This window comes from Pelmatolapia mariae, linkage group LG3_W, assembly GCF_036321145.2.
Source record: "Pelmatolapia mariae isolate MD_Pm_ZW linkage group LG3_W, Pm_UMD_F_2, whole genome shotgun sequence".
NCBI classification, from domain to species: Eukaryota; Metazoa; Chordata; class Actinopteri; order Cichliformes; family Cichlidae; genus Pelmatolapia; species Pelmatolapia mariae.
Genome location: NC_086229.1, coordinates 4743643 through 4757762, shown reverse-complemented (window position 1 = coordinate 4757762; position 14120 = coordinate 4743643). Strand labels below are relative to the sequence as shown.

At 39.5% G+C, this 14120-nt stretch overlaps 1 protein-coding gene across 1 annotated transcript in view; it reads right to left on the bottom strand.

Annotated features, from left to right (window-relative positions):
* LOC134620201 (alpha-2-macroglobulin-like) overlaps nucleotides 1-14120 on the bottom strand; it is a 38159-nt gene that overhangs the window by 19295 nt on the left and 4744 nt on the right. Inside the window, exons 3-12 of the mRNA XM_065470085.1 lie at nucleotides 10817-10913; nucleotides 10558-10738; nucleotides 10306-10459; nucleotides 6530-6582; nucleotides 6418-6438; nucleotides 5706-5871; nucleotides 5546-5630; nucleotides 5299-5446; nucleotides 270-387; nucleotides 67-176 (exon numbers count right to left, since the gene is read on the bottom strand). Of these exons, the coding sequence (XP_065326157.1) occupies nucleotides 67-176; nucleotides 270-387; nucleotides 5299-5446; nucleotides 5546-5630; nucleotides 5706-5871; nucleotides 6418-6438; nucleotides 6530-6582; nucleotides 10306-10459; nucleotides 10558-10738; nucleotides 10817-10913 (1133 nt within the window). The remainder of the gene's footprint in view (nucleotides 1-66; nucleotides 177-269; nucleotides 388-5298; nucleotides 5447-5545; nucleotides 5631-5705; nucleotides 5872-6417; nucleotides 6439-6529; nucleotides 6583-10305; nucleotides 10460-10557; nucleotides 10739-10816; nucleotides 10914-14120) is intronic.

Below are 14120 nucleotides of genomic sequence, written 5' to 3'. Positions count from 1 at the left end.
AAAATACAAATAACATAAGTGTGCTTTGTATGACAAACTGAGCTGAAAACAACATTTTAGGCTTACTTTTCCTTCCACATTAGATCCCCGTTCCCAAACCTTGGGCACGTTAATGAAAGACACTTTTCCAAGGACATAAGAAATCCTGATTCTCTTCTCTTGAGGGTGTGAAATACCTGAATGTAGAAACTTTCATGTTACAATCCTGTGAATGCCTTTTTGGTTAAATATACATTGATGTGTCATTTTAAAGGAAAAACACAACTTGCCTGTTCCCTTTTCTTCCACTTTGGCCCTGATATCCAGAACATCTTGAAGCACCTTTTGGTCCATTTTAGTAAAAATTGACATTTTGAAGGAAAATGTTGCACAGCCAGTCTTGTCTGCCTGTAAAGAACAATAAAGAAAGAAAATGACTGCTGTGTGCGATATAATCTTACTAGAAATAAACCGAAATTAGAATCAAATCTCATTCACAATCGAATCTATAAAATATATTAAAAGTTCAAACTATGAGATTTTACAGAGTCATGAAAAATATGAGCTCATTTTGAATTTGACGAAAGCAATATGGTTCAAAAATGTATAGTGGGGGGGACAAAAGTCTGGAGCGGTCAGTTGTACTAAACTATCACAGCTGTGGGAACATTTTGCAACTGATTATGTTACCTGGCAACAGATCATTCAGATAAATGTGTAGAAAAAGATCATCATAGAGGCAGAGTTTCTCAGAAATACAGATGGGCGGAGGTTTACAAATCTGCAATGGACTGTGTCTACAAATTGTAGAACAATGACAGAAGAATTTCATTCATGTAAAATTATCAAGACGGTGAATATCTCATCATCTGCAGCACATAATGTCATCAAAACATGCAAAGGATAAGGCTGAAATCCACTATCAGATGGCTGCAGTCTCCAGGTCCTCGGGCAGCAATGCATGAAAAACTGTCATCATTCTGCCACTCAGATCACTGCATGGCCTCAGGAACACTTCCACAAATCAATATCTGTGCACAAAGTTCACCGTGCCACCCACAAACGCAGGTTAAAGCTCCATCGCGCAAAGAAGAAGTCAAATGTAAATGCGAACTGGAAACGCTGCATTCTTTTCTGGCCAAAAGCTCATTTAAAACGACAAAAACTGCTCTGTACTCCACAACCTCCCAAACATCCTTTGGAACTGGGCCTGTATAGCAGTATGATGGTATCACCTCACAAAACCACTGTATCGTTTAAATTTCCCAGCAGTATCTCATTTACATCCTCAAAATCTCAGTACTACTATATATATGTTATACAGTACTGTGAAAAAAATCTTCACCCACTACCTTTTTGTGTGTTTGTTTGTTGGCTTCCAAGTAGCCAAACTTTTTTGGGATTTTTTAAAATGGGCTTGAGCAGTTTGTGTTGAGACTTTGGCAGCTTTTACAGTCATTTCCATTTCAGTCCCAGTACCTGATCATTCTTAGAGAACGTTTTTTCATTCCTTTATTTGGATCAGGCACTTGATGTTGACCTATGAACCATCAAAGCACAACAAGGACACCTGCCTCAATGGATTATTGTTTCTACACATAACAGACAACTTAGTAAAGAACCAGTTTGAACTTTATCCTATTGTCGAGCAGCCTGTTGCAAAAACACATCTTTTACTCCCATTTTCTTCTTTGAATCTAAAACAAACGCCAACAATAGCGGGGCTTGAACTCATGAAAGCTTGCCTGAGAGAGTTCAGGCTGCATTTCCATTTGTGTTTGCATGTTTCAGTAAACCACTGTAGCTATTTCCCATGTACCTGCAACATATAAACAAACTAGGGGTGGCTCAATATCTTTGCACTATATTATGATGCCATAATGTGGCCTGGAAACTACTAAAATACTATGTTTATAACACAAACAGACAAAACAACACTGTACTGTACCAGTAACAGTGTTGGGGAGTAACGGAATACATGTCATTCCGTCAAGTTAAAGCTTAAAAAGGTGGTATTCAGAATACAGTTACTTTGTTGAAATAAATGGATTACATGGCGGCCTTTTCCTGTTTCATATGTTAGGTTATGCACTCTCTATTTTTGGTAATTCCACGCGGGTGGAAACCCAAACAAAACACGCATTAAGAGGCTCTAATGTCTGGGTCTCAGTCTCGCGGCCCATGTTACCCCTACCTACGGCCCATGAGTGAAGAAATATTTTTTAAAATGATTATTCAAAAAACTATTTAATGTGAAGGCAATAGGCAGAGTGTTACAGGCATAGCCCTGAGGAATGTAGCCTCATGGGCAGTGTATTCTGTGGGGAGAATGGACTGCCATACCCATTTATGTGTCTGTGAGAGTGAGGGAGGGAGAAAAAGGAGAGCCGAAAAGTACGGGAGCTGGAAGCATGTAAATATAATAATAACCACTGCAGCCAAGAAGAGTGCCTGACGAGCCCAGCTGTAAGTAAGCTATTAAGACTCGACTGTACACTGTGTTCGTGTTTTCCTCCGAAACAATAAGTTCCGTTGGAGCAGCCTTTCAACGCCTCTCTCTGTCTCTCGCAAGCAAAGTTGACCCAGACAGCAAAGTAGAGCTAGTTTTCGGCTACAAGCCCGACACTAACCCGACGTATTAGGCAGAGGTCCCTTTACTACTGTCGGAGTCGCTGACCTGTTTTAAAAAAGCGCGAAATAGTTTTCTATATGAGCTTGCTGCAAAAGTGCAGCCTTACCTAATGTCCACCTACTGTTACTCATTTATATTAAGATTTAAAAATCTAGTTAGGGCCCGAGCACTGAGAGTGTGAAGGCCCTATTGTATCTGCTCCGTTTCTTCTTCTTATTATTATTATTCAGGCAAAACAAGGGCCTTTTTGAGGGCTTTAACATGCTCAAAAACTCATGAAATTTTGCACACATGCCAGGTCTGGTGAAAATTTTTGTATTTTAATGGTTTTACATATGAGCACTGGGAAATGGCTCTAGAGCGCCACCTATGCCTTGTTAAATGCAGCCCTACGACCAAATCGTTTGAGCTACATGTATGAAATCTGGCACACATGTGTATCATGCCAAGACGAACAAAAAAGTCAGTGGGCCCATTGACGCAAACCCAACTACACACCTGGGCCATGTTAAATTGCAGAGCTTTTGAGTTTTCGCAATACGGTGATGCGGTGGCGCCACGGCGAATTTCGATGACTCGTCATGAAAATCTTATTGCCTCTCATTCTGTCATACATTGTCCGATCTGGACCAAAGAGCACAAATATGATAAGGCTCCAACCCTGAACAGATTTCAATTGCCACATTTGACATCAGGGAGAGCGCCACCTAGTGGGAACAGGAAATGTCATGTTTTACACTTTGGGGTACAGTATTGTGATGGGTGACATCTGCAGCCTCAAATTTCTCCAGGAAAGCCTTAAGGAGTTGGTCTTGGTTACAGTGAAAACTGTGACTTTTCGCGAAAGGGTGTGACCCCAGCAGCATGGCGAACTTTGATGTCTCGCCATGAAGAAACAAATTAGTATAACTCAATGAAATCCAGTCTGATCAGAACCAGACTTTACAGGCATGATGTCAGACCCACCCTGAACAGATTGATGTGCCCATTGTCAGGAATACGCAGAGCGCCACCTAGTGGCAACAGGAAATGTCATGTCTTTCACTTTGTTGTACTGATTTTTACAGGTTCATTGTGGCCACCTCAAAAGCGGTGAATATTAACATGAGTCCCTCATGATGCTTCAGTGCAAAAATTGTGACTTTAAACTGAACGGCGCACCCTGGTGGCAACGCAGTTCACCATGAAAGATGAAGTGGCTTTTGAGGGGATTGGAAAGTTTAAAAAGTCTTGAAATTTGGCGCACACCTCCAATGTGATGAAGGCTTTTTTGTTATGTGATCATTTTCATTCTATAGCGCAAAATGGCTCCACAGCGCCCCCTACAAAATTTCATAACATCAGCCCCTGCTCTGTGTTTTATCTATGAGTCTGAAACCTGGTAAGCTTATAGGAGATAACAAGATGTACAAAAAAGTCTCTTGGAGCAATATCCCAAATCCAACAGGAAGTCAGCCATTTTAAAATTAATGTGTAATTTTGGCGACATGTTCCCCTCTTTTCAGGCACCGTACTTTGACGAACTCCTCCAAGGGATTTCATCAGATTGGCACGATCTCCAGTGGGTTGAATCTAAAGACCTTTGTGATGTTAAATTGCGAAGCTTTTTACGTTCAGGGAAACGGGGTGGTCATGGCGCCACGTGGAGTTTCAATCACTCGCCAAAAAGCAGTAATCTGCTGTCACTCAAAAACACAATGTCCAATCTCTCCCAAAGGTCGCAGGTATGACGAGACTCGAGCTCGGTAATGTTTGTTATGGCATTTGTCAGTAATGGTTAGAGCGCCACCTAGTGGGAGGACTATAATCATAATTGAATGAGATGAAATGTTAGCTGGTGGTTAAATGCATGAATTCCATCAATGTGACATCAGATCGGACGTGCTGGTTTCAGGTGTTGAGTTCGACGCGCGGGGGGTGCGAGGGCCCTCATAACGCTGCTTGCAGCTTTAATTGGTATTGGTATGGCGAGTAGCCTTCAGTAAAAGTAATAAAACTCACAGAAATAGTTCATTCATGTAGTAGTAAAAAGAATGATAATTTATTAAGTAATCCAAAGTATTTAGAATACGTTGCTCTCATTGAGTAACGTATTCTGAATACGTTACAAAATACATTTTGAGGCATGTATTCTGTAATCTGTAGTGGAATACATTTTAACCTTCCCAACACTGAGCAGTAACTCAGTAAATCAGTCTAAATTGTTCAAACTTAAAACAGGAGCTGAATCTTTTGATATGTGTATATTCATTCAGCTTGTTTAGGTGTCGCAGTCTGATCAGAGTATTTTGAAGTTCTTAGATTTCTCACAGAAGTTGTATTCTTTTGTGTGACAGACATAATGAGACACACCACTTGCCTTAGCCCTACCAGTAATGCCAATCATCTAGCAGATATTAGAAACACCAACACAACCTATGCAGCCTTTTAGGCACAACAATAACCACTTCACTCCTTTGGAGCTGACACGTCCATCCAAAAAAGATGAGACATCACTAAAAATTCAAATCCGTGGATGAAACAAGTACGAGATGATGAAATGTAGGGAAAAAAGTGAAGAGGACATACGGCGCCAGTTCAGCTGGGTAGAGCAGGCAACCCGTATGCTGTAATGCTAATGCAGTGGCCTGAATGTACCCAAAGTATCAGGGAAAAAAGGTTAGAGAGAAATAAAGCCATAACTGTACCTGCTTTGTCTCTGTGTGGCAGGGCGCAATCTGCAATAGCGCCAAATCATCCTCACTGTGCACCGATACACCACGGGAAAAGTACCTATCAATAGGTCTGCACACATTAACTGTAACACGTCCTGGTACAGGCTGTCCATACGTGTACCTGTTTAAAAAGAAAATAAGTAAACATTATGAGTCATTTGCTCTCCAAACTCCAGATTTTCAACAACACATAATTTGTCCTGAAAGAACTTTTTCTTACTTTGCACACACTTCAGCTTCAATGTCTTCCTGCCCAATACTCACTTCTTCAGATATATTTACTGTCACATCAAATTTGGGTAAAACTGGGGAAAAATATGAATGTCAGCATTTCCACTCCATCACAACAAAGAATTTAAAAATAAATAAGACTGACTTACCATACTTCTCCACTTTGAAGTTGTGGGATATTTTCGTCTCACCCATTGACACAATGATCTGGTACGGTCCCTCACGGGCCTCAGTGTCCAAGGAGTAAGAAAGCTGCAGTATTCTGCTATTGGATGTTTCATTTAGCCACTGTCCAATCCTGTTACTATTTGGATCCTGTTAAATGAAATGACAGTGACAGCTACTACACAGGTGTAAATACAGTACCAACTAGATTCTTTATTTTCTTTTTCAACAACATTAGAGCTAAAACTGGACAATATAAATTTAGAGGGACGTAAAAATGACCTGTCTTCATTTGTAGCCAGCTTTGTCCCCTTCTAGATGTGAAGCACTTGTTTATAAATGTTTAAAAAATTAAGTAATATAAAGAAACCTAAGCTGTAATGACAGGGAAGCTGTGGCTGTGTTTGTGGAGTAATTAAATCAAAATTATTATTTTGATTTAATCCCTGTCATTTTATTTTTACATGTGGGGCAGTGACAGAACAGGCCCCTGCACGGTGTGTGTTACATATATGCAACCCAGTTTGTCCAATTTTTAAACCTTGCACTGTCAGTAACTTGGAGTAATACTGCAGAAGCAGTGTGTATGCAAGCAGTGAGCAGGGAACCTTCAAGTCTGTCTGACTGCATGTGTTCAGTGTTGTGTTGATGCATTTACAAGAGAAGTAAAAGCCTTTTCTGGAGACGCCCTCTTACCTGAAGTTCAATGACATCATACTGAAAGAAAAGGGAAGAAAGACAGGTGGAGTTAAGAAACTGTTCTCCAAATTCCAAACAGCATTATTAATAATACTGTTCAAAAACTCACCAGCTGATTGGCAGGTCGCATTTTATTATCCATCGTAACGACTCTGAAATTCACTTTGAGAAAAATTGAGAGGTTACCTCTGTTTCTCTCTTTATACTTTAAAACAAAGTCACTGCTACTTATCAAACACAGATCTGATTGATTACCCTACACAGCAAGCCAAGACAGATCTCAGATAATGGACTGACATGTATGAGACATATATATATAATTTATTGAAATTTAACTGATATTGCTAATTTATATTTTAATTAATGTCACTTAATTTAATTTATTATTTAATTATGTGTTTAATACATTTTGGCACCCGAGACCGTTGTGAAAAGGAGGATGTTTTTTCTATTTTTCAGGTTTTATTCGTAACCAGTATTATCACCATTATCATCATTTATCATTATCATGTCATCAAAGAATTTAATGAATCGGTTGATGTTATATTATAGTTTGTATTTAATCACATATAGTAATGGCATAATAATCTTTCATTGCAGGTTTAACTGTATTCATGTTATTCATAGTGTTCATTAGAGAGTTGTTAACTGGGGGGCTGAAGTTATGGGTAAGTGAGAAAGTTAAGCTAATGTTAAGATGATTTCATATCTGTTTACACTAGAGCCCACCACATATAATAAAATCACAGCCTGGAGGCCTGTAGGCCCAGCACTATGAGGTTAACTGAGGATAACACCCAAGACACATAAGGGGGGGGCCTGCACACATACACTCACAGTTTCTCAACTTGTTTTGCTCAAAAGTGCTACGTGACTTGTCCGGTGTACTTGGCTGTTTAGCAATAACAGTTTAGATAACGGGGAACATCTGGAGGAGAGGAGTGAAAGGCCGTTAGGGTCCGGCGGAAGAGAGTGTTCTTAGATTCCGAGAATTGATACTTAGATTTCCAGTAAATCCAACTGTTTGACGCATATTATTCGTCATTAACTGTTATATATACCACTCCTTATTTTTGTTCGGGGGAGACTGCCTTGAAAAGTGTAACGATACGCTTCTTCCCCACATATATATGTGTTTAATAAAATCACTATTTTTGACATCTACTGGGACTCTGCAGTCGTTTGTCTTTTCCTCAAAATACGAACCGCGACACCGTCCATATTCTTCCCTCATGATTTTTTTGTACTTTGAATTCCAAAGCCATGTTTAAACATATTTATTTTATTGTGAACTATTAAAAATAAAACCATTAAACTTTCACATAAAAAGAATTTGACTCTGAAATAAACTAAGTGGCATTACTCAGACATGATTTATTTTGTGCTATCTGTCCCCGATTACAAAGTTAAGCTGAATTACTGTCTAATTCTCCATCACAGCAACAAGTCTCAAAATGGAAAATATAATATGGCCTTTGGGGGAAGTTGTGCACTCTGAGTATTCTGCATGTTTTATTTCTCATCACTGTGAAATAACTGCATACCATTCGTTGTCAGTAGCTGTCTTTTGCAATGTGAAGTTCTTCATTAGTGTGAGCTCAAATATGAAACTTGTGGGATTTTTTTCCCCTTTTATATTTTTTTAAAATACCATATTTTTCAGACCATAAGGCGTACTGGATTATAGGGCGCATTAAACGCCTTATAATCATTGCTATGTAACTTTGCACTGTCCACTTTCTGCTGTAACAAAACCAATTTCTGATGTGTGGGACTAATAAAGGTTATCTTATCTTATAATAATGACTAACCTGGTATTGTGGATGGATTATCTCAGTTGTTCTCCTGACTGAAGTTTGGGCCATTTAAAGCATCTTTCCATGCGATTGCATTTGTCAAAAACCATCGGGAACTTTTATCGAGTGGAAAAAAGTTAGCGTTCATCCTCCAGCTTCACTGGCCCTGTCTCAATATACTTGTGCGTACTTGCGTTCTCGTGTACTCGTGATACGTCATCAGTACTGTTCCAATTCAAAGTACGCATCAAGCCGAGAACGCAAAAAAGTCCCGGATGTGTTCTCGCTCTGCCTGTTTTATCGAGCATGCATCGGTGGTGACTTGTGTGGACTTGGTACAGCTAAATATCCCAGAATGCATTTCGTCCAAAACTCAAACGGGGCAATGCCGGATGAGCGGGGCTAAAAGCTTTTAAATATTACTCTTTCTGGGTCACAAAATAACTTAAAAAAAGTTATTTTCAAGCGAGAATGTAGCTGTGTAATCTTCAAATATCTGCTCGATTTACCAAGATATCATATATTTCCAAACGTGCTCCGACGTTTTCAGAGACGTCTGTGACCCACCAGCTCCATAGAAGACAGCGAGGTCGAGGATCACTAGAGCCGGCGAGAACAGCGGACTCTGGCACATTGTTTTCAAACACCCCCCCCCCCGCGGTCTTTTCGCTACTCAGGTTAAACAAACCCCAAACCCCAGCAGCTGTCTATTGTATTGAGTGTCCACTAAAATAAAAATAAAAGCGTTCTAACATCTCATCTGCTTGTTTTTATTAAGACATACATGTACACTATTTTTATTAATAGAGATTTTGCTACTGAGCTTAAACATGATATATAAGTCACTTAGATCACTTCTAAATGTTAATGTTTGGTTTATTTCAGTGTTTTATTTGTTCCTGAGTAAACCGGTTTGGCTGTGATTAAAGTTAAGCTTCATAACATATTACTCACAGTTAAATTAAGAGGGGACGGCAGTAAAAACTCCGGACCTGTGACATCATCATGTACGCTGGTGTTCCAATTATCCAAATCGCGAGTCCGTGCTCGCGTTTTCGGCAAGTCCGTACTCCCGTGAGGTCTCGGCAAGTCCGGTCTCGCCGAGAACGCGAGTATGTACTTGCGTACCTAGAATTGAAAAAGGGCCACTGTGTTTATGTTATGCTAACATAGCTGTGTCGCTAGCAATAACGTAGCACATCATTATATACCAGCTGCCCAACTTCAGTAACCCTACTAACATCACTGCTGTTTAGTTTTCTATCTTCATTTATGTTGGAAGTGATAGCAGAGCTGTACATTTTTTTTTATCCAGAAATCTCTCAGTCAGAACATGCTATATCATGTTTAGGTAGCTAGCAAAACCAGCGAGCTAACTTCTTGCTAACTTCTAACTCTGTTAAATTTAATAAATTCTGTTTTCATGGCTGACTGGATGTTAAACTTAATTGTTACACCTGGTAAAGCAGCAACACTCATCATTTTATTTAAGAGGAAAGAATTTAGACATTTTTTAACTCTCAGCGATGCCGCAGTGTTCGTTTGACTTTAGGACCTGAAGCAGACGGCGTTTAGGACCCAGATTACTCCGAGTCCGTGAGGCTCCTGACTACGGCAGCCGTAATGCTCCGACAATCCATCAAGCGGTGCGGCTTCATACCTTACCAAAGTCGTACTAAAACATTTTTTGACAGATTTTTGAGCGCATTTGTACCACATAATATCTGTTCGAGGTCAGTAAACACAACCAGAATTCATACATAAGGCGCACTGTCAATTTTTGAGAAAAATAAAGGATTTTAAGTGCGCCTTATAGTGCGGAAAATACAGTAGTTATGTTCAAAGATGGAGTCGGATTTCAAAGTTCGAACAAAAATCTCGGTCGATGGACCGTATTAAATATTATATTAAATATCTTGAAAAACATTTGCTATATGAAGAAAACATTTCACATCAATCACTGTATGTGTGTCCACATTTTGGACCATAAAACTTTTTATACAAATTGGAGATGGTGGAGCAGCTGGCTCATGATGATTTGATAGGGAATGAACTACATGTTGTATATAACATAACAACACATTGTTACCTTTTTGTCCAGGAAGGTAGATGGGTTTATCTGTTTGGATGAATGTGAAGGGATCATACGCTTGGATCATCACTTTTCTGACTTGTTTGGAGTAAAATGTGTCTCCTCGTACCTCCACCTGAAAATCTTGCACCTCCTTTTGTACCAAAGGAGCCTGAAATAGTGGGATATTGTAGATAGTCATTAAAGCCAATAATGCTTACAATAAAAACTAACAAACACACTTTGTGTGTGAAAGTGCTGGTTGTGGACCTTAAACTGAACACAGGTTTGAAATTCTTCATTTGACGTATGCGTGAATAAGGTCGTGTTCTTCTCTTGGGACATCAAAGTGACAGTCATGACCAGAGTCCCACTGGGCTGTCGGAGAGTTGCACAGAATTTGGCCTCAGCTCCAGCTTCAATAACTGCAGGAATGGCCACCAGGTACTGGCTGCATACAGCATCACACATACAGCAGTTACTGCAGTGAACAACTCGCATAGACAAAAAACGCTGAAGACAAACTCACGGTTCAGCCACTGCTTGATCCACATGCATCCAGCTCAGGAGGACACACAGAGTGCAGCTCAGGATCCAGAGACGGTCCATGACTGGTTGTGATAATTCTCAGTGTCAGCTTCGGCTAAATATTGGTCGTCCCCACCCACATACACTGTTACAGCCACGTGTTTGAAACGCACTCATGTACTCTGATCTCCACAAAGTCAATAACTTACACATTTACAAAATCCCAATCCTGCTTTCACCACTGAACACTAAACTATACACGACACTAAAGCTTGTCATTCAGTGTAAAACATTACAGTAACATATACTGCTCCGAGGTGATGTTTCTAAATCAGCTCCAAGTTTAATTTGGCTGTTACAAAAAGTTATTTCTGTTTCGAATGTGCCTGTTTTACTATCGTGGCTCAAGAGTTGGGAGTTCGCCTTGTAAGTCTCGGTCATTGTGTCCTTGGGCAAGACACTTCACCCGTTGCCTACTGGTGGTGGTCAGAGGGCCCGGTGGCGCCAGTGTCCGGCAGCCTCGCCTCTGTCCGTGCGCCCCAGGGTGGTTGTGGCTACAATGTAGCTTGCCATCACCAGTGTGTGAATGTGTGTGTGAATGGGTGGATGACTAGATGTGTAAATGCTTTGGGGTCCTTAGGGACTAGTAAAGCGCTATACAAATACAGGCCATTTACCATTTAATAATGTGCATTTTCTTACTGTCAGTGGTGGGCTATCCCACTGTAGTGTGTAACCACTGATATTCTCTAAAATCACTGGGAGTTACAGTAAGTGTAGCCACCAACACTGACCTTTACCCAGCGTGGGATGTCTGACTGCCATGTTTGTGACGTTATTTCTCGGGAAAGACTAAACAAACGTTTGTGTAGTGATAACAGGCTCATACTCAACTGATGGATTCATCAGTGATGTCACAGACTGCTATATTTGCTTAAAAGACGAATATAACAATGTTTCTGTCCGAATTAAAAATGAAACATGTTAAACAGCTATTTGTTGCACTTTGGTAAACACCACAGATCAAACTTCAGCCCACTGAAATAACTGCAGTGACAGTCACACTGCTGCTGTGGATGGATATCTGGTCTGGTTTTTAAACTGAGATGTAAAACTGCTGAGAATGAGTCATTATCCCTGACCCTCTGGACCCAGCAGTATTACCCCATGTGATTCCATTTGTCCTGTTTGATTTGCCTTTATGGGAAAAGGATTTTTGTTTGTTCTGTCTTACTAATGTGCTGCAGTGGGGCATGTTTAAACACACATACAGATGTGTTCATCCTTATTAACAAATCCAGAAAATAACAGAAAAAACAGTTAACAGCACTGAACCCATGAAGGACTGAAGTCTACTGATATACTGAATATCTGCTGCTGTTATGATATTATTAGATATTTATTATGATACATGTATTTATGATATGAGCTCACTCATGGTTAATGTGCTGGAACATGTGGCCAAGGACCCTAAACAGCATGTTCATTTATGTCAATATTTAAAAGTCTTGAATCCTGACAAACTTCATAGATCTGGGTCAAAAATTCAGTGCTCTGCCAGGCCTCTACTGCAACAGTCTTCAGTTCCTTTATATATATATATTTATTGAGATTTTTTGATATAAGAAAAAACAAACAAAAAAACAACAGACAACACAACAGCAAGGGCTAAAACACACAAATAAGACAAAAGTTTATACACTGCAACGACAAAAATACTGCTTCAACACTGGCAATAAACAAAAATAAAGCGCTAAGGTGGAAGGCTAAGTTATTGGTAATCGATCAAATAGGACTTTGTTTTAATACATGGTCTAAAAATGGTTGCCACACATCAAAGAAATTACTAAGTTTGTCCGCTAATATATACCTAATTCTCTCCATATGTAGTAGAGCAGTCAGTTCTGTGAGCCAGAATTTGAATTGAGGTACAATATCCGTCTTCCAGAGAGTCAAAATATTTTTTTTAGCAATTACCATTCCGAACAAAACTGTGGTTTGTGCAGCAGAGCTGAGGTGTAAAAGGGAAGAGGAAGATCCAAACAATGCAATTATTGGGTCCGGCTCTAATGTGCAATTATAGATATCAGAAAAACAGTTAAAAATATTCAACCAATAGTTATACAATTTGGGACAAGTCCAAAACAAATGAGTAAGAGAGCCTTCTCCAAGTTTACAACGATCACATATTGGACTAATAGAAGGAAAAATCCTGTGCAGTTTAGTTTTTGAATAATGAAGTCTGTGAAGCACTTTAAATTGAATTAACTGATGCCTTGCATTTATAGAGCAAGAATGGATCCTACACAGACTCCTCTCCCACACCTCATCTCCAATCAGCAAACCAAGCTCCTCCTCCCATGCCATCTTCAAAAAGTCAGATTTAAGATTTAAATACTCAGAAAAGGCTTTCACAAAACCAGAAACCAACTTTTTAGAATCCGGGGAACTCAGGAGTGTAAAAATTGACCCCTCTTCCGGAAGAGATGGAAAATTAACAATACTCTGACGAACATAGTTTCTTATCTGTAAATAATGAAAAAAATGTGACGCAGGGAGAGAGAACTTGTTCTGCAACTGACTAAATGATGCAAACTGCCTGTCAATATATAAATCTTTGAGAGTAATAATACCTTTCTGTGTCCAGATATCAAAAGAGGCGTCTAAACATGAGGGTGGAAATGCATGATTACCATATATTGGAGTGTGGATCGAAGTGTCTGGTAGAGCACAACCTTTTTTGATCTGACTAAAGATTTTAACGCAGTTCGAAACTATAAAATTATTGACCTTGGTTCGCAGATTAGAGGATGAAAAAAGAAGAGCAGGGAGGGAACTATTCTCAACCCCACCACTCTCTATGACCACCCAAGGTGGGGTATCGGCAGACTTAATTTTTTTGTACCCTTCCTGCCAGTAAGCAAGAGTTCTAGCATTTGCAGCCCAATAATAAAACTGAAACAGTGGCAGAGCAAATCCACCCTTAAGTTTTGACTTACATAGATGAACTTTTGATATCCTGTGAGTTTTAAAGCCCCAGACAAATGGTAATACTACTGAGTCGATCACTTTAAAAAATTGCTTATTCAGAAAAATAGGTAAGTTTAAAAATAAATATAAAAATTTAGGAAGGGAAACCATTTTAATTACGTTAATGCGACCTACCATGGAGATAGGGAGAGCCCTCCATTTCTCAACATCTATTTTCAATTTTTCTACTTGTTCAAGATAATTCAACTTAAAGATCAATTTAGGATCCTTAGGCAAAGTGACACCCAAGTATTTCAATCTGTCTGTAAATTTAA